Raw genomic sequence first — 24625 nt, 5'->3', positions numbered from 1 at the left:
ACTTATGGTTATGGGGGGAGGGGGGAAGGATGGAGGGAAGGGATAGTCAGGGCGTGCGGGATCCACATGTACGCACTGCTGTATTTAAAAAGGATAACCAACAAGGACCTACTGTATAGCACAGGGCACTCTGCTCAGTGTTATGCGGCAGCCTGGATGAGAGGGGAGTCTGGGGGAGAATGGATACCTGTATATGTATGGCTGAGTCACTTTGCTGTGCACCTGAAACTATCACAACATTGTTAATCGGCTATGCTCCAATATAAAATAAAAAGTTTAAAAAAAAAGAAGAATGTCAAATGTCTACTGTGTGTGTTCTACACACACACACACATACACACACAAAGAGAGAGAGGGAGAAGGAGAAAATGAAATAATAAAACTAGTTAGTGCGATAATCGATTAAATGAGTTTCTCAATAGCCAGCCACGTGTTAAGTACATGGATTATCTCCTCTAGCTAGTTTCTACCTGCAGTAGGTACTAAAATAATGCCCTTTATACAGATGAGGAAACTAAATTTTATACAAATTAAATAACTTGCCCAAAGCCACCTATCTGGAAAGTGACAGAGCTGAGACAAACTAAAAATCAAAGCTTGTATAGCACAGGAAACAATATTTAATATCCTGTGATAAACTATAATGGAAAAGACTATGAAGAAGAATGTATATATATGTATAACTGAATCACTGTGCTATACAGCAGAAATTAACACAACATTGTAAATCAACTATACTTCAATTAAAAAAATAGAAAAAATAAAAGTCAAAGCTCACAAAGACTCAATAAGTCTTCAACAATGAGCAGGTTACTTCTGTAATATAAATAATATTTTAAAAATACTATGAAAAGACAGAATCCTTCTACATAATGAGAAAGTAGAATGCATGTTATTCCAATAAATTTCACTGAAATCCTGTGAAGGCTTCTAACCAGTAGAAAAGTAGTATTTCCTAAACTGGTATACCTCATGCAGTTCCAAGGTATGTTAACAATTATGTCATAAAAACAGTATTCCATGCTTAAATAAATTTGGAAAATGCTGGCTTAAACAGAATTAAATAATGATTTCATCATTTGTTTCTGCTAAACAACCTCTCAAAGCATTCTGTATGATACTGTGCATTATACACCAAGGGTAGAAATCTACCCATATAGCATTGCTTCCCAAACACATTTAAAACGGCACCTATTTTATTGCAGCATATTTATGACATCTCCATAGAACACAGTTTGGGGAAAAAGGCAATAAAGTAAATAATGCCAATCCCCAAACTCAATGGGCTGCAACAAAAAACTGTTTTAATGATTGTTAAAAACACAGATTCACCAAAAATCAGGACACATGGTTTTGTTGGTTTGTCTTAAAAATAAATCTATCAGAGGCACTCTTTAATTTTAAATAGAACTATTAAGAAAAAGCTTTCTGGACAGTAAAGAGACGTTACACTGTGTGTGTGTGTGTGTGTGTGTGTGTGTGTGTGCGTGCACGCACACGCGTGTGCCTAGCAGGTTTGAGCTAGGTCCCTTACACACCTTAAACAGAACAGAGTCATAAAGCTGCAGCCAACAGGGAAAAGGGTTTCAGGGATAACTGTACTAAGCTTCCCAACAAAGAGTTAATGGTTTTTGTTATTTTCTACTCATTTTCAAATTAACAAAAGGATTAGTACTATTAGTGGGGAGAAATGAAGTGGGTTTTTTAAATTTAGAAATCAAACTCTTCTGCTCATTTACATGGGCAGCCTGGACTGGTAAATGAGGCTACTATGTACTACATTACCTAATCCAGCAGAGGCAAATCCGCATGTACAGTCCTCCTTCAACCCCACCCTCAACTCCCACTCCAGCCACTGTCACACTATCACAACATTTAGCCTGAACTCTTAAAAACTCTGCCTCTTCTAAAAGGGAAAATTCTTCATAACTAGAATTAGAACAGCTTCGTTATGAACAGCATTTAAAGTAATGCAAATATGAATTTCCAGTCTAAAAGAATACAGGGAACTGACTGCAAATGGGTTGTTTTGAGGGGATGAAAATGTAAAATTAGACTGTGTTGATAGTTGCACACTCCTGTAAATAAACTAACAAATACTGAATTGTACACTTCAAATGCGTGACTTGTACGGTATGTGAATTATATCTTAAGTTGTTTTAGAAAAGAATAAATATAGGAAACAAGAAAATTTCTTGGTAAATACATACCATTAAATAAATATATATATAAAATTATATCAAACTTAAATTTAAAATACTATATAAAGTAACCAACTTAATATACCCATTTATCTCTAAGCTATCAAGGCTACGGTAATGGGCCTTAGCTTCCCACTGTATATTAGAAAATGGACTTTTCAATTATACCAGTACTTCTACCGAACATAACACTATTCTATCGAAAAGACAGAATCCCATAAGTTAGCACTTATAATACACACCAGGTTAAGTTACACACCAGATATTAAGAAGCTTCCTCTAGCTGACTACCAACCAGATAATTCTGTCAATTAAAAGTCCTTGGGAATTTGTTTTCTAAAACTATACATAAAACCATGTCAAATCCGTAAGTGTCCAAGCAGTAACTGCCTTAACAATGATAAAAGCTTATTTTCAAAAGAATATTAATCTTTTCTTCACTGTATCATATAGTACAGTTATAACTATTATATTTATACACAGGTTTAAACATATTATTACATGAATTCAATCTGGGTTTCTTGAGGTAATATATTACCTCCTACTAATGTCTACTTTAATCTGTTTTCAATCAACCCTACAACAAGAAAAGTATTCATAGCATTTGTGATGTGATTTTGGACCAATTCTGAAAAAATGTATAACTTAGCATTTATTAAGCCTAGTTTCTCTTGACACAGCAACACAAAAGTCCTTTCCCTTCTTGTTCTAAAAAAAGAAAATTACTTCAAATATAAAGGTGAAGATGTATGCTTCAGAGAATTAATATTTTGGAGAAATTCAGAGTGACTCTCACTTTACTTCTTGCTTTTAGCTATTAAGATAACACGTCGACTGAAATAAAAAAAATCCAAGGTTGACAAAAATTGCAACTGTGTGTGATAAACTAAATTTAAGACAAAATTATAGAAATGTGATTATAATGGATCTTGAAGTAAAAAAGTTAATCTAAGTCCATCCATTCTTCAAGTTAGAAAAGGGCAGCAGTAAGAAATTATTTTCAGTCAGCTAAAACCAACTGGACAGACATGCTTAGCCTAATACCTTGGTACCTTTCTCACCTGAGATTAAAATTTTATTCCTTTCCTCACTAAACAGCTGTTTCTAACTTTCAGGTATTGTAATCTGAAGCCTAAAGTGCTCATTAGAAATTCTACGAGAGTATTCCCAAATCACCACATTATACTATACTCATTTTCGTGGGATATTTATCAACACAAATTATTTATTTCACCCTAAAAGTTTAAAAGTTGCTCACCATGACATATAAAATACAGGATTCCTTTTCAACCAATTTACGTAGGTGACATTCGCTTATATATAGGAACAAAAATAAAGGTTGTATATGTATTTTTTAAAGACAGAAGTAAAAAGTTCAAATTTCTACCTAAAGATAACAAGTATTTGAAACTTTTAGGAAAATAAGCATGCATCTCTCTGTAATATCCTACAATGATCAGCATGGTTTCTGGAGAACTGAGAATAAAGAGACATAAAAAAAGAGATTACATGTGAAATCATACAAATTTTCCTAAGAATATGAAAGATGAATAATCAGCATAAGACTCCTTTAAAAACACCTCCACATTTTATTTAACTCAGAAAAATATAAATTCATAATCCTAGTCAAAAAGCCTACTTTACTATGAAAATACAGTTTCTAAATTATAGTAAATATAGTCTATATGGAACCCTTTTTAACCAAAAGAAGTCTGAGAGGAAGTAAATCTGAATGATTCAAGTAATCATTCTTTTGAATAACTCTTTTTCAATAAGTACATACCATTTGCTACCTTTCAAACAAAGATTTAAAAACTCTAAAATTATTATCATTAATTATAACACCTAAGTAGTTCCTATAATTTCTCTCACTTTGGCTGATGAAATTCTAAGTAGAGAAATCAGGAAATACTTTCTAAGGCTACAAACCAAACACATCAGTGCCAAGACTTCAAGCAAAAAAATTTTTTTAAAAAAATAATCCTAGAAAGTCCATTAAGTAAAAAAGAAGAAAACAAATATACATTTCAAATAATTCCCCAAAGTTACTACTCCATTTCTTAAATATTGCCATCACTCATCTTTAGAACCATTCTAAAGTTTACTTAGATTACCCCCAGAACTCAACATTTAAGTTCATCATATCAAAACACAAACAAACAAAAAAAACCAACTCCCAAGCCTACTAATTAATAATCAAAGATTGCTTTCCACTGTCAGCGCTTACCTGCGGTCCTCTGATTTAGGGATGGGGTTGGTGCAGCGCTGGCTATTATACTTGGCCACATATTCACATTGCTTGAAGGGGGCAGTCTTGTCCTCCAGAACGTGTCTGATACAGAAAGCGTAGCCGTTGAGTCGCCGCTGCTTGCACAGTTTGGGGCTATATGAGCACAAGGGCTTATTGTCAACCTCAGAGAAGTGTATATGTTTCCCTTCATACATCACGTGACTCTATTCCTTGTGAACATCAGCTAAAAGACCACCACAAAAAAAGAAACCCAAATGATAAATCAGAGAGTATAATGCAGATTTAAGTTGAGAATTTCACTGAGGGACTTCTGCCCCACAGCCATACCTGATTTTAAATCTTCTGCACCATAGCAATGTTAAGAGAACCCCAAGGATACCACAGTTTGGAATGCTGCAGAATCAAGATGAAGCAGATTGTCTACAAAAATATCAAAAGGCCTAGTTAACAAAGAGAAATAAGCAAAGCTTGCTCATCTGGGAAGTAAAATACTAGGATATCACCCTTCCTAACAGGATGGATTCTTCATTGTAATCCAACATCCCAATATTGAATTCAAATAATAAGACACATTATAAAATATTAAGTTGCCCTTCCACTCCAAATTGAACTAAATAATTTTTGCTTTGGTTAAGTTTTGTAAATAACTCAAAGCAGCAGGGCTCTTCCACCAAACTAATGTCATAAGGTGGCAAGTCACTTTTTTCACTACTGATGGTTGCATGCTATGCCTATTTTCAGAACCCAGGTCTCTTTAAAATGACAATGGAATGAACTCATAGACCCAAAACTTCCCCCAGAACTTCTACATTTTTTGATATGTTGGCAAAATATTTAGCAGCTTATAACAAATGTTTCTATAAACTACAAAAAAAAGAACAAATTCCTGTTTTAAAAAGTCATTTTCCCTCTAATATTCCCCCCTACCTATCCCATCCAGACTGTAAATTTCTTGAGTCCAAAGACTGTTCACCACATTTCCACCATTCAGTTGAGTGCTCTGCAGCACACTGTCCTATAGTATAATTATCATGGCTTATGAGTCTTTGGAGGTTTAAGAAAACAGAAGGAAGCAATCACACAATAGTCACTATCTCTCTACACACAAAAGGTCCAGCAGTAACATTTATGTACCATAACACCATATAGTCTGCAATGAAACTGAAACAACTAACCTGTCACATCAGGACATAGGGGGCTGCTGTGGTCTAACCCAGGGATCCCCAACCCCCAGGCCGTGGACCCGTGATGGAACCCGCGGCCCACCAGGTGGGCAGCCGGGGAGTGAGCGATGCTGCATCTGCCACTCCCCATCACTCCCCATCGCCCACATGATCACCTGAACTATCACCCCCACCACCCCACCGGTCCGTAGAAAAACTGTCTTCCATGAAACTGGTCCCGGGTGCCAAAAAGGGTGGGGACCACTGGTCTAACCCACCTTCTCCACATTCCAGAAGTCCCCCAGACAGCTGATGAACAGCTTAGATACCAGCTACAGAGAAACTCAAGAAACACTCTGTCACTTCCAAAACTAAATATGAAACTCCTTATACCAGTGAATGACAAGATACATAAATCCTTGAAGAGTCAGAAGATAAGTCTGCTCAAGTCTGATTATCTGCCAAGGTAACTACAGTATCCACCTTGAACAAATGATTTAACCTCAGTTTTCTCATCTGTAAAATAGGGATAATATTAGTAGCTATGTTATCAGGTTGCTCTAAGGATCCGATGATACAAAGCACGCAACACGCGAAGTACCATGCCTTGTATAAGTTAAGCACTGAAGAAATAGAAGTTATTACTCATAAATGTTCTTATTATTACTACATTTTACCTGCTGATGATAAAGGTAGAGAATTTGTACTACCTTTGAGAAGCATTACACTTACTTTAGCAAAAAAAAAAAAAACCTGAAACATTAGCCTGGTTAATAAAAATCACATTTATTACTGAGCAAACCTAATCATACATCAATGTAAAACAAAAATAAGAGCTTTCCCTTTTCACTTTATCAGGAGGCAAGGAAGAAAAGTTGGACTAAAAATTTAAATTTAGCTGCCCCGAAGGTCTGGATGTTCAGGACAGGAAATTATTTCAAAGCAAACCCATGCTGTTTCATTTTTACACCCTCTTTGGCCTGCTCATCCACCTGGCAAACATAAATCTTTCATGAATTAGTCCAAGTAAATCTACATGAACTTCAGGAAATAAATAGGCTGGAAATAAGTGACTGAAAAAAGTAACTGCCAGTATGAAAAAAGTAGCCTATATATGTATGAGAATATTTTATAAATCATATGAAGGGTTAATGTTCACTTTTTACTGACATATTATATCTAGGTGGCATCATATCTATCAAGATTGATGATTCCCCCTTTCTTTCCAATGTTTATGCATCTTCTTTTTTCCTATTTGCATTGGCTAGAACTACTGGAACAATGTTAATAATAGCAACCACTGGTACTCCTAACTTTAAATGAGAACTGTTTTGAGTAATGGCAGCAATAATGCTGACTTCTGTGTTATGTTAAAAAAGTATAAAGAAATTCGTACTTTATTAAAAGTTGTTTCTTTTTTAAAAAAAACTCAGAATTGATGGTTAATTTTTACTGAATTCTTTCCCAGCTTCTAGGGAAATGATCATTTTTCTCTTTTGTACTTTTAAAAATATGTACTAAAAATATTTAGTATTGGGCTTCCCTGGTGGCGCAGTGGTTGGGAGTCCGCCTGCCGATGCAGGGCACGCGGGTTCGTGCCCCGGTCCGGGAGGATCCCGTGAGCCGTGGCCGCTGGGCCTGCGTGCTCCGCAACGGGAGAGGCCGCAGCAGTGGAGGGCCCGTGTACCGCAAAAAAAAAAAATGTACTATTTAGTATTTCCTGATACTGTACTCTTCTTACACTCCTGGGATGAAAGCAACTTGGTCATCATGCATTATCCTTCTAATGTATGGCTGAGTTACAGTTGCTAATATTGAGGATTTCTGATTTTTGTATTTTTGAGAATGTCTAGAGGTTTTTTTTGTGCTTTGGCAGAATTAGGTGTTAATATAATATTTTAAAAAACAATTTATAAAATCTATGTTCCTGAACAGTTAAAAAGCATTGTAGTTATAATGTTACTTAGAAAGTTGCCTGGGCCTGCTAGTGTTTTCTGCAGATCAGGTTTTCAAGTTTATCTGCACACAATTTAGCAATGTGACCTCTTACGTTTAAATTTCTAAATATCTGTGACTCATTCTCATATTCTGTGTATGTCCACACATATACGTGATATTTGTGCTTCCTCCTTTTGTTCATGATTGGGTTCAACAGGAGTTTATCTGTTTAATATTTTTACCAATATCCTCCCCCAAAAAACAAAAGCAAAACAAAACAAAACAAAAACCTCTTGGATTTATCAGCACCTCCATGTATTTTCTAATTCATCAATTTCTGCTTTTATATTTGTTCATTCTTTCTGCTTTCTTTCCATTTATTTTATTATTTTGTTAACTTCTTGGGCCTAATTCTTTTATTTTCATTCTTTTCTTGCTTAGTAATTTGTTTACATCTATGAATTTTCCTGAGTACTGTTTTAATCATATCCCATAGGTACTAATACACAGAATTCTGATTATCAATACTTTCTAGTTGATTTGGATTTTATTTTTTTATTTCTCCTTTGACCCAAGAGTTATTTAATTTTTTCAGATGGTAGAGTTTTATGCTTCCCTTTGTTTTAGTGCTAGTTAAGAATAAGGAGCATTGGGAATTCCCTGGCGGTCCAGTGGTTAGGACTCTGTGCTTCCACTGCCGGGGGCCCAGGTCCAATCCCTGGTCAGGGAATTAAGATCCCACCAAAAAAAAAAAAAAAGAAGAAGAATAAGGAGCATACTGGTGTCTGAGTGATTCTCTGGGCCCAACAAAGGAACCAAGTTTCCAGAGCTCTGATGACAAGGGGTAACACCCCAAAATATGGACTTATTTTCCATTCCACCTTCATTGGCCTAGCAGCTACCAAGAACAAAGGCTGCATCTCCAGATACCTAGTAAACAAACGCAGTACTGCTTCATGAACTGATTGCTTCTCTGAGGTGCCCACAAGCGTATCTGGGGAGAAGCTTCATGAGTAAGTCGAGGAATGGCTGTCTTATAAGACTGGAGAGATTCCACAAAAGAATGGATGTCATGAAGGAGGCAATGGTTCAGGCAGAGAATAGATGCTGAGATTATAAGGAAGCTGGAGAAACAGAAGAAACACTTGAAGAAGGAAAAGAGAAACAGCTGGCTGCAACTGCCCTCACATCTTGAGAAAACAGCAGCAGTGTAGAGGAGTGTGAGGAAGGACAAAGGTGCTGAGACCTTGCTGAGAGCCCAGAGAGCTGACTGCAGCACACACTCATGCCCTGGGCAAGTCCTCCGCTGCCTCCCAGGAGTGTAAGACCCCAAATGAAGAAAAGCAAAAGCCCCAGTAGGCTCCTCAGGAGAATGGAATGGAAGACCCATCTCTTTCTCCAAACCCAAGAAAAAGAAATCAAGAAGCTGGTTAGCAGTGACCTTGAAGAGACAGCTAGCAGTGGAAGTCTTCCCAAGAGGAAGAAATCGTTCCCCAAGGAGGAACCAGTTAGTGACCCTGAAGTCAGAAACAAGAGTGCCCCCAAGAAAAAGAGGAAATTCTCTTCCAAGGAGCAGCCACTCAGCAGTGGACCTTTAGAGTCTGCTGGCAGCAAGAATAGCAGCTCTAAGGAAAAGTTCTAAAAGTTATCCCAGGAAGATCAGAATGGACACTTCCCTGGTGGGGCATAACCCACGGAGATATTTCTCAACCCATCCCCTATATCCTAATAAAAACAAATTCACAAGGAAAAAAGAAAAAGAAGGAGCATAATCTGCATATATTTCTGATTTTGGATTTGACTGAGTTTTTATTTGGGGACTAACAGATATTCCTGGGAAAGAGTATTCGTTGTTTCCAGGGTATGTTGTTAGTTGTATCATATATCATGCTATTAACATTCACTATGTTATTACTTATTTCGTTTGCTTTCTCTATCTACCAAGAGCTGGAAGAGATGAATCAAAATCTCCTACTATCATCTTATTTGTTTCTCCTTGTATTTATTTTATAAATTTTAAAGCTGTATTATTTGATACAGAGATTCATGATCACTAGACTGTCACTCTTTATCATTAGGAAATATAACTCAATTGATGCTTTTTGTCTTGAATTCAACCTTGTCTGACACTAATACCTGGACTCCATTTTTTTGGATGTGAACTTGCTGGTTAAGTCTTTACCCATCATTTTACTCTCAGGTTTTCTGAGGCACTGTTTTAGATCACAGGTCAGCAAACACTGGCTTATAAGACAAATTTGGCCCACTGCCTGTTTTTGTAAATAAAGTTTTATTGGAAGGCTGTCCTGTTCATTCATTTACATGTTGTATATGACTGCTTTCATGCTGTAACAGTAGAACTAGTAGTTGTACCACAAAGCCTAAAATATTTACTAAATTATTATTTGTTGGTCCCATTTTTAGATGCACCTCTTAACAGGTTTGACTTTTTTGCTCCAATCTGAGTCATTTTCTTTTAATAAATGAGTTCATCCAATTAATAATTTTGTATTTACTTACATGACAAATGTTTCATCTTAATTTTATTACCTTATTTTTTGTATTGTTTTTAGCTTTCAATTCTATCTTTTTATTACATATTTCACTATACAGTCTATTTTCTTGGAAGATTTATAGTCTGTGTCCTTTAAATAACATTTCTTTACTCCAAACTAAGAAAATTAGTATATTTAGCATTATTGTGATTAATCTCATGTTATGAATGAGAAAAAATTCCGTTTTTGTTAACTACCTACCCATTCCAACTCAGTGTTTCTTCCTTAGATTAATGTTTGTCCTACATTTAAAATTATTCGATGCTAATCACTACTCTTTTAACTTCGTTTTCAATTCATCTCTTGATTCAATAGTTTATAAAATATTTACCTCCCTTTTCCACATTCCCCACCAAGGACTGATTTATGGAAAATAAGCCATGGTTTTTGTTTAAAAATATAAGTCAACTGAAATTATACTTAAACTATAGCTTGTCTGGACATAAGTCTTGGATCATATTTTTTTCTTTTCTGTCTATTGACTTTGTATAATTTTTTTCCATGTCTCCTAGAATGAAAAAGCCTGAGGCCAGCCTCTTTTATCGGAGGTTTGATTGTTTTCCCCCCCACTTTAACCTAACAATAAAAGTCTTTATGGGAATTCCCTGGCGATCCAGTGGTTAGGACTCAGCACTCTCACTGCCGGGGCCAGGGTTCAATCCCTGGTCAGGGTATTAAGATCCCGTAAGCCACGTGGTGTGGCCAAAAATTAAAAAAAAAATTTTTTTAAGTCTCTATATTTAAATACTAGAAGCCATTCTAGAATTTCGTCTTTTATTGTGGGAAACTCTTCCTTAGTATCTTGAATTTTTTTTTCTACTTCATTTATTCTATTGTATCCTTCAGGGGTACCAATTATTGGTATGCTAGATTTACTGTCTTCCATATCTGTCTGTCTCTAGTCTTTATTTTTCGTTTATTTATTTATTTGCGGTACGCAGGTCTCTCTCTGTTGTGGCCTCTCCCGTTGCGAAGCACAGGCTCCGGACGGCCATGGCGCACGGGCCCAGCCGCTCCGCAGCATGTGGGATCTTCCCGGACCGGGGCACGAACCCGTGTCCCCTGCATCAGCAGGTGGACTCTCAACCACTGAGCCACCAGGGAAGCCCTTTAGTCTTTATTTTTACTTTTTCCATTTTGGATTGTTCAAATTTCTCAAGCTCACCTCCATTATCATCAGCTATAGTGTATATGTGCTGTTTTGAAAGTGACCTTCATTTCTACAATGACTATATTTTCCTCTTTTATTTCATACCCTGGTTCCCTGAGCTCACTCTTATATCTTATTTATTTCTTGAGCTTTTGTATCTCATCTTTAAACTCCTGTTTCAGAGGAGCCATGTCTCGCCCCCAACTCTGCACACCACCTCCCAGCATAAGGAACTATTTATTCATAGTTTTCACTTTCTCTGTTCTTTCTGAAAATGATCATCTCCAACACTCCTCCCTTAAGGCTTGACTCAATGTTGGATTAGTCTCCCCAACTCGCAGGGGCCCACATGGCATAGATTAGGGGATGATAATTTAGGCTTTATTTCTGTTCAGTTGACCAGATCAGCACCTATATGGCTGCATGCTGCCAGTTTCTCCTCTACTCTCAAATTCTTGCAAAAATAGTAGGACTCTACGGTTTGTTATTCAACCCCACCTCTCCTGCCACTCAGGGAGCACAATGTATATACCAACTTTGACATTCCTAGTAAGGGGATCACTAGTTTCGTCCACATGGTGTGTCACCTACTTGGGAGGAAGCTGCTCCCCCCACTTTGCTTGAGTTCTACAGAAGAAATCATCCTCTCCTTGCATCCTCTCTTGCCCTGGTTCCATTCCCACTGCACTTAAATAGCACTAATTCATATATTCTGATTACAAGGGTTTTTTTAGTTATCAATGATTGAGTTTTTCTTCTGTTTCTCATTCTCCTTATTCTTTTTAGTTGGTTTAGAGAACAGAGATGTCAGTATTCTGACATCATTAACCAGAAGTATCTTTTAAAATTCTGTATAGTAAAATGTACCAAAATAAAATCAAAATCATAAAACAAATTATCTAAGTTTTACAACAAACATATTCCTTACGTTATTTTCTGTTTATTTTAAAGAATCAACATGTTATTAAAGAAGTTACTAAACTTGATTCATTTTCACTACGTCAAATCCATGTGATTCTAGCTTTAATGACAAGTATTTATTTATTAAACACTGATGGCAAGTCCATCATTTTCGGAGAAGCTATAGAGAATATTAATAGTAAAAGACATAATTTTTTCCCTGAAAAGATTATAATCTATGCAATGAGAGGCACTCAATAGAAAGGAAGTGAATAACTGGAGGACTTCACCCAGAGCTCTGAGCACCCAGGCGCCTCTGGTCTCACTAAGCCCAAGGATAGGCCCTCTGTCCAGAGCAACGGATGTCTTCCTCTTTGTGCCCCCTCCTCCAGCCAGCCCTAGCCTCAGAACACAGCTCAGTTGTCACCACATGCAGATTCCCTAAGGCTGAGTTAGTTACATGCTCCTCTGAGGTACTCTGTGCATTTCCCTGTTTTAACCCTTATCACATTCTACTTTAATTGCCTGTTCTTCCGTTGTCTTCCGCCTTTGGAAATAAGCTCCTAGAGGGATAAACAGCTTTCTGCTCATCATTATATCCCAGAGCTCAGCATAGTGCCCAGAAGTTAACAGCTGCTCAATAAGTACATGCTGCCTACATAATAGCTTGTGTAGTACCTCAATTCTAGGTTGTCTACCCAAAACAGATTACTAGATTCACCCACCAATCATTAATTTTTAAAAATTACTAAATTGGTACTTCAGACAGTCTACACAATAATTTCTAATAGCCATAGCCATATACCAAGAGAAAGTATAATTTAGAAGCTTTAAATTTTTTGAATATTGCAGTACATCTGAGGTAACACCAAACGTTTCATCAAATAGATTCACATAATTTGCTACCCAATTGTCTATCTGGCAAATAATGTTTTGTAAAACAATGTAAGGGGCTTCTCTGGTGGCGCAGTGGTTGAGAGTCCGCCTGCCGATGCAGGGGACACGGGTTCGTGCCCCGGTCCGGGAAGATCCCACATGCCACGGAGCGGCTAGGCCCATGAGCCATGGCCACTGAACCTGCGTGTACGGAGCCCGTGCTCCGCAACGGGAGAAGCCACAACAGTGAGATGCCCGCATACCGCAAAAAAACAAAACAAAACAAAAAACAATGTAAGGGGTTTTCCCTGGTGGCACAGTGTTTGAGAATTTGCCTGCTAATGCAGGGGACACGGGTTCAAGCCCTGGTCTGGGAGGATCCCACATGCCGCGGAGCAACTGGGCCCGTGAGCCACAGCTACTGAGCCTGCGCGTCTGGAGCCTGTGCTCCGCAACAAGAGAGGCCGCGATAGCGAGAGGCCCACGCGCCACGATGAAGAGTGGCCCCGCTTGCCACAACTAGAGAAAGCCCTCGCACAGAAACGAAGACCCAACACAGCAAAAATAAATAAATTAATTAATAAACTCCTACCCCCAACATCTTCTGAATTAAAATCTACCTATTCAACTTCCTCCTAACTCTAAGAATTCATTAATCTATCCAACTGCCCTCTTTCAGCGTTTGCCACAAGGTGCCAAAGCTCTTGCTAATGACCTCTATGCCATTACAAATGGGTGTTTAATTGCAATATCTTATAAACAACTTCTCTTCAACCTTAGTTTTTTTTACATCTACCTGTTATTTTTTTTCTATTAATATTTCTTTGATTTTTAACGTATTAAAGTCCTACTAAAAGCCAACTTTCCATCTCCTTTTTGAACAATCACCTACCTGTTCTCCATTTTCAAATCCCTCTTTTAAAAGCCCAATTCAGGGACTTCCCTGGTGGCGCAGTGGTTAAGAATCCACCTGCCAATGCAGGGGACACAGGTTCGATCCCTGGTCCAGGAAGATCCCACACGTCGCGGAGCAACTCAGCCACCGCGCCACAACTACTGAGCCTGCGCTCTAGAGCCCGAATGCCTAGAGCCCATGCTCAGCAACAAGGGAAGCCACCACAGTGAGAAGCCTGTGCACCACAACGAAGAAGAGTATCGCTGCTCGCCGCAACTAGGGAAACTTGCACGTAGCAACAAAGACCCAATGCAGCCAAAAATAAATTAAACTAATAAAAAAAATTTTTAAGCCCAATTTAATCTTTATACTTATATTTTCAATTCCTTAATGTATTCAAACTCACTTTATATACCATAAAAGGAAAGAATGTTGGGGGACAATGGCCCTCTGCTTTGAAATCTAACTTCCTTCTTAATGAGTATTATTTAATATCAAAACCACTTTGTCTATAGGGACTTCCCTGGCAGTCCAGTGGTTAAGACTGCACTTCCAATGCAGGGGGCACTGGTTCGACCCCCGGTTGGAGAACTAAGATCCTGCATGCCGCATGGCATGGCCAAAAAAAAATCACTTTGTCTGTAAACTGGAAACAACTATTCATCTGGTCTTCTCTACATTAACAGGTTTTTCCTTTTAAATTAAAGAAGAAATCATCACAAAAGCGCTAAGGTAGATCTCAGGGGAAGAAAAAAAAAACTATATATTTTTCATTTTTTACGTCTAGCCTCCCACCACTTAAGTTCCTCACCCCTACTCCACCAAAGATGAAGTTCACATGGCCTTCACTCATTGACATTCATTGTAAGATAAAATAAGAGATGAAACATATAATTTATAAAGTCCACATGATCTTAATCAAATGGCTTACAGACCCTAATATTTAAATACAATCCCACTGACTAATCCACTTAGAACTATACCTAAGCTCTACCTTTTAATACACGATGAATATCACTAAAAAAAAAAATCCTAACCAGACTAAATTTATCACAGCTATAGTACATACTATATTCCGCTGTGGAAATAACTTGTTTAGAATTAGAATACAAACAGATCTATGCTCCCTTAAATAAGAGAATTAAGGTAATTAAGCACTTAAGAGCAGCAGTAGAATATACACTCTTATTATTACCAAAAAAGCAAAAATAACTTATTACTGAGAATAGACCCACAGAAAGAATACTTTCACAGCAAACATATCCATATACTGAAATTCAAGAGAAGGAAATATGGGTCGGTGTAAAACAAAACAAAAAAATCCTTCTTGATATTACATGCTGAGTTTAATGAAAAATAAATTCCTTTCCAGTTTCTTTCTTCTGCAAAAACGGAGGAATAAGACATTAGCAGGGGGCTTCCCTGGTGGCGCAGTGGTTGAGAGTCCGCCTGCCAATGCAGGGGACACGGGTTCGTGCCCCGGTCCTGGAAGATCCCACATGCCGCGGAGTGGCTGGGCCCATGAGCCACGGCCGCTGAGCTTGCGTGTCCAGAGCCTGTGCTCCGCAATGCGAGAGGCCACAAAAGTGAGAGGCCCGCGTACCGCAAAAAAAAAAAAAAAAAAAAGACATTAGCAGGGAGAAAAGTAAGAAAGATAAGCTTTTTTTTTTCCCCTGAAGTCCCTGTTTATATTTCTTTTTTTTTTTAACATCTTTATTGGAGTATAATTGCTTTACAGTGGTGTGTTAGTTTCTGCTTTATAACAAAGTGAATCAGTTATACATATACATATGTTCCCATATCTCTTCCCTCTTGTGGAGACAAAAGACCTGTATGCAGAAAATTATAAGACACTGATGAAAGAAATTAAAGATGATACAAATAGATGGAGAGATACACCATGTTCTTGGATTGGAAGCATCAACATTGTGAAAATGACTGTACTACCCAAAGCAATCTACAGATCCAATACAATCCCTATCAAACTACCACTGGCATTTTTTACAGAACTAGAACAAAAAAATTCACAATTTGCATGGAAACACAAGACTCCGAATAACCAAAGCAATCTTGAGAATGAAAAATGGAGTTGGAGGAATCAGGCTCCCTGACTTCAGACTATACTACAAAGCTACAGTAATCAAGACAGTATGGTACTGGCACAAAAACAGAAATATAGATCAATGGAACAGCATAGAAAGCCCAGAGATAAACCCACGCACATATGGTCACCTTATCTTTGATAAAGGAGGCAAGAATATACAGTGGAGAAAAGAGCCTCTTCAATAAGTGGTGCTGGGAAAAACTGGACAGGTACATGTAAAAGTATGAAATTAGTACACTCCCTAACACCATACACAAAAATAAACTCAAAATGGATTAAAGACCTAAATGTAAGGCCAGACACTATAATACTCTTAGAAGAAAACATAGGCAGAACACTCTATGACATAAATCACAGCAAGATCCTTTCTGACCCACCTCCTAGAGAAATGGAAATAAAAACAAACAAATGGGACCTAGTGAAACTTAAAGCTTTTGCACAGCAAAGGAAACCATAAACAAGACCAAAAGACAACCCTCAGAATGGGAGAAAATATTTGCAAATGAAGCAACTGACAAAGGATTAATCTCCAAAATTTACAAGCAGCTCATGCAGCTCAATAACAAAAAAACAAACAACCCAATCCAAAAATGGGCAGAAGACCTAAATAGACATTTCTCCAAAGATAAGCTTTTAACAAAAGCAACCTACAGCCCTTTCGGTCTTCCAACAGCAACCATAAACCAATTTGCAAAAATTTGAACATTATTCTCTTTGGGACTGCCACTGTATCACCTCCATGTGGAATCTCTGCGTGTCATTACTGTTCTTTTGAGTCTCAAGTTTCAGAAGCACGTTCATTTCACTGCCACAGCATTTTCCCCTAATTGCCATCTGTAATTTTATATTCTACCCCCTTTTAAGAGCCTGGACCTACAACATACCTTACAATTTTTTCTAATCCAACATGAACCTAAATTCTCAGAATGTTAGTTTTCTAATATATTTAATACAAACAAAAAGAATTTTTACTTATTCCAGATCATATAAAGTCTTAAAAAGCATGTCCCCCCTACTTTAAGCTTTTTTTGAAATGAATTTTAATTCAACTTCATGGAGCATAAAAATGCGATACTAAACAGATTATTATTATTATTATTGATTTTTTAAAAAACCAGCAATATCCCACATATCAATGTGAAAAGTAGTAAAATTAGACTCAGAAATGATAAAAATCTATGAACTGATGTGATTCAAAGAGAAAGATCAGTGAGAAAAACTGTCTATCACCCCAAAATATAAACAATATTCAACATGAAGTTCAAACTTCAACATGAAGTTCAAACAGAAATGATAAAAATCTATCAACTGATGTGATTCAAAGAGAAAGATCAGTGAGAAAAACTGCCTATCACCCCAAAATATAAACAATATTCAACATGAAGTTCAAACTAGAATATTTAAAAATAAATTGCTTATTGAATGTCTATTATGTGCCAAACACTGTGCTCAAACAGCATTGTACAAATAAGTTTGCACTGTGAATTTTAATTAAAATGGCCTTTATGCTAGTCGAATTCTTTACCTAATTTACTAGAAAGGTAAGGATAGCTCATGCAGCAGTTAAGAGCACTTACTGGCTTTAGTGGGCATCAGAGATGGTGCTTCAATCTGGCTCTGCTAATTACTGGGTGTCTGACCTTGGGCAAGTTATTTAGGTTTCAGTTTTCTCGGTTGTAAAGAAAGGATTTACAATAGTATGTACCTCATTGAGTCACTTAGGAGAATTAAATTAGGTATTTCATGTGCATGGTACCTAGCACATACTAATCACTTAATGTTAAGTACTATTAGAAGCAGTAAGTAGTAGTTTATTGGTATTATTTTAATCAAAGACCTGCAGGGCTGAAATGCAGTCTCCAGCTGCTGCTGGTTTTCTGAATGGTACAACATAATTCTTGGTTAAGTCAGGTCCTCCCACCTTCTTGAGGCTAGGGTAACAGAATCCACTGAGACCTGTTTTCTATAATCCATATTAAAAATCTAATATTAAAATATCTTCTACATTCTACAGAACATCTATATTCCTGGTGTTCTGGTGTTCTTAGGATGACAATACTAGCAGAATGAGCAGTGTTTGATTGGGTTACAGCATTTATTAGCTCCAGTTAACAATCCTTTACAACAAATGCTTTCCGAGTTTCTATCCATGCCACAGTCACTCTCAATTGTTACAGAAACCTTATATTGCAGGACAAGAAGAAAGAAAAATTAAGTTGTAGTTACAGTCCTCAAAGTTCTTTTGTTCTAAGAAATCTGAAACCAATGGCCTCTTTGTTGCTAAATTCCAGGTCCACCTTTCCATCCTTATCTCACTTGACCTCTCTGCGGCACCTGACACTTTCTCTTTCTCGAAAACTCTCTTTCTGGCCGCTCAGTCATGGCTTCTCTTGACCTCAGGCTTAAATGTCAATGTTCCCCAAGATGCTCTTAATCTTGTTTTATAGGGATCCAAGATGAAATGCCTACATGGGCCACAGGGGTGGGCCATGGCCGGACTTCGGCAAACTTTGCTTATCTAAAGGCAGCAGACTCAAACCAGTTCCAACAAGTTGTCAGGATTAAAACACTCAGGCGCGCCTGGACCCAAGGGTTCCAGATCTTCCAATTTTTCAAAGACAAAAATCCAAATTTTCCCACAAAATCTTTTCCATGTCAGCAGCTCATTTAAACTGTTGAAATACAAGATGCGTAACCTTGAGCAAGTTATTTTACAAATCTGTTTCCTCATCTATAACGTGTCAATGATAAACTCACACACAAAGAGTGAATGTCAGACAAAACATTTTTCCAGGCTTTCATTTTAATGTCTGCTCTACATCTACCCCAAGATTAGATTATTCCAAGTTTCAAGCAAATGTATAAAACTGTGAATAGGCATAAATGCATTTTACTGGAGAAGGGGCCAGAAAGATCATCAGATTCCCAAAAAAGACTAAGAACCACTGACTAAACCAAATTTTTCTAATTCTACAACTTCAGCTGTTACCTATACGAGGATGGTTCCCAAATCTACATCCCGTCAACCTATGAAGACTGCTTTTTACCTCCGTAACAGCCTCTGCACTGACTCTCTCCATCTCCACTGCCACCTCGTTAGTCCAAACCTTCAATCTCTTCTCAGCAGCTGTCTCACTTGCCCTCCTTCGTTCCACTTTTTGTACAATTCAAATCTTCTAAAATGCAAATAATTTATTTGGCCAAAGGCCTACATAAATGTAAAATGAATCCAAATCCCTTGGCCTAAGTACAAACTCCTTAGGACCTGGTCAGGCTGACCACTCCCTCTCCCATTACAGATTCCTACTCCCCCAATTCCTACAATTTGCAATACAGAATACTCCTTTGTCCTTAGGCATTTATTAGTACTTGCAGGTCCCACCTCCTGGAATGCCTTTCTAACTCCTCCCATTCGCTCAGGGCAGAAATCCCCCCCTGGAAAATGCTAACTGCTTGCCCCTAGGCCAGAATAAGTAGGTTTCCTTCCTCCAGGCTAAACTATCCCTCACCATTCAAAGATGTAAATGTCAGCTTTATTTTTCTTCTCCACTAGACTAAAAACTCCTCAAGGGCAGACAATGTGTCTTTTTATTACAAGGCCCAGGGCTACCACTACAGAAGCTAATCTGTTAAATGAATGAAACACCACTGGCTTCAGCAAATCCTACCGGTCACCTCAGATAAACATCCTACCCTCCCAAGGTGAGCCTACCATAAGCCACAGACTACTCAGCCCTTCAAAGCCATGCAACACACACAGCTGCAGGCAGATAACTTCTAGAGTTTAAAAGGAGCTAGAAGTAAACCCACCTTCTCTGCCCACTGGTGTACTTACCACTCCTTTACATTAACCAACTCAGAGTTCAACGACAGAGACGAGGCTAACATCAAGCTACTGAAACTTTCTATGAATATACTGCTGATTTTTACTGGCACAAAAATATTTATTTGCCCCATGAAAGTAATTATTATATTGTATCTGTACTCAAATACGTATTAGTATTAATATATGCTGAGTCAAGCACTCATTCACAGTGAAAAATTCACATCGAGAATATTAAAAAATCTTTAAAGGAAAATATTATATAAAGGTCACACGCCAGGCACCACTCTAAAGGCTTTATGTGCAATTCCTCATTTAATCATCACAGCAACCCTATGGAAAAGGTGTTATTATCACCCCCTTTCACAGATGAATAAACTGAGACTTAATGAGAGTAATTTACCCAAGTTACATAGGTAGAATTCAAAGCCAATTTGTCTCCACAGCCCAAGCTTTTAAGCAATACAAAACTATACAACACTGTTAAATGGAAGATCCTGAAATTATGCGGTATGCACATACAATCACAAAATAGGGAAAAACACACACACACACAAAATGTTAACAATGGTTATCTCCTGAATGGGATGAATATGAGCAAATATTACCTTTAGTCAGAAAAAAAGCAAACAAACGAGAAATAGTATAGACGGTGCTAATAGAAAAGTAGAGTGGGTTAGGGGAATTAGGAGCCAAGCACATGGGCTATCTCATCTAATCTTTACAACAAAAAGAAGTTATTTCTGTTCTATAGATAAAGGCTGAGAACCTGCCCAGTGGAAGAACTGGGATCAGAACCCAAGGCCCAGCCCAAATACGGCTGATGGCAGGATACTATGCTACAAATAAAATGCAACCAAAAAGCTGTCTTAAAACCAAGTCACATTCTGGGAAAGAATCAGAACCAAGTAGCCTGGCATCTAAGTGCAAGGAGGGGAAAAAAGGGAGACCTAAGGTTTTCATTTTAAGCTGATCAAAAGTAACTCTGCAAGTGTCCCCCAAAAAGCCAGGACCAGCCATTACAGTCAGGGTTCTGGAATAAACTCATACCTAAAGGAAGTGGGGAGGAGACTCCGCTGCTGTTTGTTTTGCAAAGCACAGAGTCGCATTAGCATAAGTTAAATGGACTTGGATGGGACACCATTGTATAGGCAGTGGAGTAGCTCCACTGGGGACAATTTGCTGCCTCCACCCCAGTCTCACCATTTCATCCATTGTTTACAAGTTACCAGGTGTGTGTGGGGAGACACGGAGTGCTACCTGTCTCGGAATATTGCTGTTAACTGTATTCACATACAAATACCTCTCATTATCAATAACTACTGTTCCAAAGCTGGATAGTGAGAGCTACTAACCCTGGGGAAACATTTCAGGTAAGAATGAATGGATCAGCATTTTTTTTTGAAATGACATGTTTAATTTTGGGTGCTCTGACTTGGAAATTTTTAAATCCATCTAAACTATAATTTCATTTCTCTAAAAATAGTACTAACATTACTCACTGAGAAAAATGGTTGGGGTAGGGTATACAAATTTCCTTACACAATCTTTTGGAGGAAAGAAAACGATTACTTCAGACTTATAAATGAAAATTAAACATCTGTTTTTGAAACTAAATATTTAACAGTGAGAAAGTATATTACCTTAGCAACTTAAAATTCATTTAATTTTGCCTTGAAAGTCTTTTCTTAGTTTCACATACAATGTATTTGAAAACCACCCTTCCTTCAAAAATAAAGTAGCCCATGGGGTGATTAGATCAGAAAAGATGTGTAGGCCGGGGAGTTCAAAACTTTTGGGATTTGTTCATATACAGATTTTGAAAGTCTGGGAATATGATGCCAACAATATACCTTAAAAATATCAAATTATGAGGCAAAGAGATTTTTTTAAACCTTAAAATGTCCTAAGAGGCTCATAGACTGATTTCTTCCATCCAATATGCTCCAAAAATAAGGACAAGCTATAACAGAAGTAATAATTTTGGGTACACAGTATATGAAAACATCAAAATCAATAAGCAATTTCAATTAATCAATAAAGTTAAACAACCATTAAATGTAATTTGCATTTTTGTAAGAAATCCATACAATCTCAAATATCAAGCCTTTCTTAAGTAAAATACTAAATGGCTGGATGGCTGTCATTGTGGAGAAACAGAAGGAGTTTTATTTTAGGCAGACAAAAGGAAAAGAAGCCACACTTACTAAGAATCACAGAAGGAATCTCACTTCCACGCCTAACAGAAGTCAGCACTGACCAAGTCCTGGGTTACCCCTTGCCCTCTGCAAGTACCACCTTGTCCCTGGGTAACAGTGTTCTGGGTGGGTGGGGGAGGAGGGATGAGCAGTCAGAATGTGGAACACCTCTGCCAGCCAACTCCAGCCTGCTACCAGGCAGGACACACATACCTACACACAACCTCCTGTCCTAGGTCTGCTAAAAAAAAAAGCTGGGAAGAAAAGGGGGAATGAAAGAGGAAAAATCACCTCTCCAAACATGCCCACGCTGGGGGCTGGGAGTGGGGGGCAGGGCACATTAACATTTCGACTTCCACACTAAAGAACACCAGGAGGTTAAGTGTAGCCACAGGAAACATCCCATCCCCGAAAACCAGGAAATCTAGATTTGGAAATTTAAGTTTTCGATTTCTTTTTCTTTTTTTTTTTTTTTAACTTTCAAAACTCACGGCACCAAAATATAGCTAAAATTGGATCCGTTTAAACATAGAGAGAGAGAGAAAAAAAAAAACCCATACTCAAACCACACCGTGTCAGCTATGTTCTGTCCCCCGAGGACTCTTCCACAGACCCTTCTGAGTTGTGGCAATAACAAGTTTCCTTAAAATGCCCATTTTTCTATTTCTAGGGTCGAACCTAAGAGTATCACAGAAATCCAAATAGCTGTTATCAGAATAAATAAACGACTGATCCTTAAACTGCAGACTTTGTTTCAGGAGCTGCCCTGCCCACCTCCACTCCCTCCTCATTCTTAATGCTTCCCAGCAGGGTCCGTCCTGAGAACCTGGGTCTCCCTCTTGGGTCCCGTCCCCGCGCTTGTTTTCCCGGACATTGACCAAATAGGACAGGAAACTCCTCCATCTGGGGGCTGCTCGAGACATCCAGCCCCCTCTCACTGACAGGCTCCTCACCGCTCCCTACCTCTTTCCCTCAGCAAGGCTGTCCAGAAAAGGGGACTCGAGACCCAAAGGAGCCAGGGATGGGAGGAGGGTGGGTGCTCAATCTGAACATAACACCCCCGGTTTCCGGGGTGAAGGCTAAAAAAGCGATCAGGAAAGCCTGCCCCGTAGAAATACCACCTGAATTTACCTCCTCCCTTCCCACTGCAACAAGCCCAGTCACTAACTAATAAGCTAAGACAAATCCCTGGAAAACTTTTGCAAACGGGCCGAGCGGGCCCTCTCCCCAGCCGGGGGGCTCCCGGGGAAGGGGCTGGAGTCTGCAGCCCTGGAAGGGCTCGCCGGGGAGCGGGCGAGGGGTGCAGGGGCGGAGTACCTTCCACGGACAGGAACTGGCAAAGAGTTTCAAAATAGCCGAGTGCTCTCCCCCACGCCCTCGGGGGTCGCGAGCGCTAGGACCGGGGCTCCCCGAAAGGAGACCAGCCCCCAATTCGGGCCTAAAAGGAAACTTTCCGGGCCGCGGCTGCACCTGACTCTTCACCACCCCTTCACCCCACCCCACGCCCGCCAGGCCGCCCGCCCCGCCCCGGCCTGACCGCCCGGAGCGCAGAGGAGGGGGAGAAATAAATTCAACTATTACCGGAATCGGGGGTGGGGGGCGTCGGCGAGAGAGCGGGGGAGGGGGGCGGCTGGGCGCCCATTCCCCGCTCCTAGGCCCTGACGCCCCGGTCCCGGCCGCCCGGGCCTGCCGCCCCGCGGGGGAGCCTTCCGGGGCCCCGCGCAAGATTCGGCCCAGCAGCGCCGCCGTCCCGCCCGGAAGCCCCGGGAGACCCGAAGGGGCACGGGGAGGCTCGGGGTGCGGGGGCAGGGCGCGGCCGCTGCGGCGCCCGCCGGCCCGAGGCCTAACCGGCGCCCCCACCCCCACCCCGGCCCGCGCAGGCCGCGCCGCTCGCCCCGCTCCGGCCCCGGCTGCACCCCCGCCCGGCGGCCTGCCGTCGTCAACCGTGGGCGCCCCCCAGGCCCCCGAGTCCCCAGCCCCCGCCACCCCGGCGCCGGCCCCTCTCACCCTTTCATTCTCTGCCCGGGGCCTGGCGCGGGCCGGCGAATCCCCGGCCTCACGTAAGCGCGCTCGCCGCCCGCCCTGCCTGCGCGGCCCAGCCCGCCGCCCTACGGGAGCCCGGGGATGTGGGCCGGGCCTGGGGCCGCCTCTGCTTACCTTTCAGCTGCTTTTTTTTTTTTCTCCTTCCCCCCTTTTCCCTCGGCTGGTCTGACAGATCAGAGTGAGAGGCGCTGGCAATGGACTAGGAAGCTCGGCCGCCGCTGCTACTGCTCCCCCCTGGGCTCCGGCAAGAGCCTTTCCCTGTCAAGCAAGAGGGGTGAGGATCATATTTTTATTTTGGAAACTAAAAAGTGCTCCCAGGGTCGGTGATTATTAAGGGGAAATCCCTGAATATACTCTCCAGCCAAGAAGGCAGGGCTGCCGGAGCTGCACAAGAAGAGGCAGCAGCCTCCTACAGCACCACTACAGGCACTGCGAGGACATAACACCAGAGAGCAGCTCCTCTGCCCTCCGAAACGACAACTTTCCTACCATCTTGGAGGCAGAGGAAAGGGGGGCCGGGGGGAAAAG

At 39.9% G+C, this 24625-nt stretch overlaps 1 protein-coding gene across 4 annotated transcripts in view; it reads right to left on the bottom strand.

Moving 5' to 3' along the window:
* Positions 1-24348, bottom strand: part of INO80D (INO80 complex subunit D) — a 72057-nt gene extending 47709 nt beyond the window's left edge. The window contains exons 1-3 of one of the 4 annotated variants that reach the window (XM_019939063.3): positions 24212-24348; positions 4780-4872; positions 4429-4675 (exon numbers count right to left, since the gene is read on the bottom strand). In XM_019939063.3, the coding sequence (XP_019794622.1) occupies positions 4429-4646 (218 nt within the window). In that variant the 5' untranslated portion in view covers positions 4647-4675; positions 4780-4872; positions 24212-24348. Of the gene's footprint in view, positions 1-3459; positions 4399-4428; positions 4676-4779; positions 4873-24211 lie in introns of those variants that run through there. The other 3 variants (XM_019939064.3, XM_073807359.1, XM_033859858.2) reach the window with 3 other exon arrangements.
* Positions 24349-24625: the final 277 nt, after the last annotated feature.

The sequence above is a fragment of the Tursiops truncatus genome, chromosome 7, assembly GCF_011762595.2.
Source record: "Tursiops truncatus isolate mTurTru1 chromosome 7, mTurTru1.mat.Y, whole genome shotgun sequence".
NCBI lineage: Eukaryota > Metazoa > Chordata > Mammalia > Artiodactyla > Delphinidae > Tursiops > Tursiops truncatus.
The sequence above is the reverse complement of the archived record's forward strand: the minus strand, read 5'-3'. Positions and strand labels throughout refer to the sequence as shown.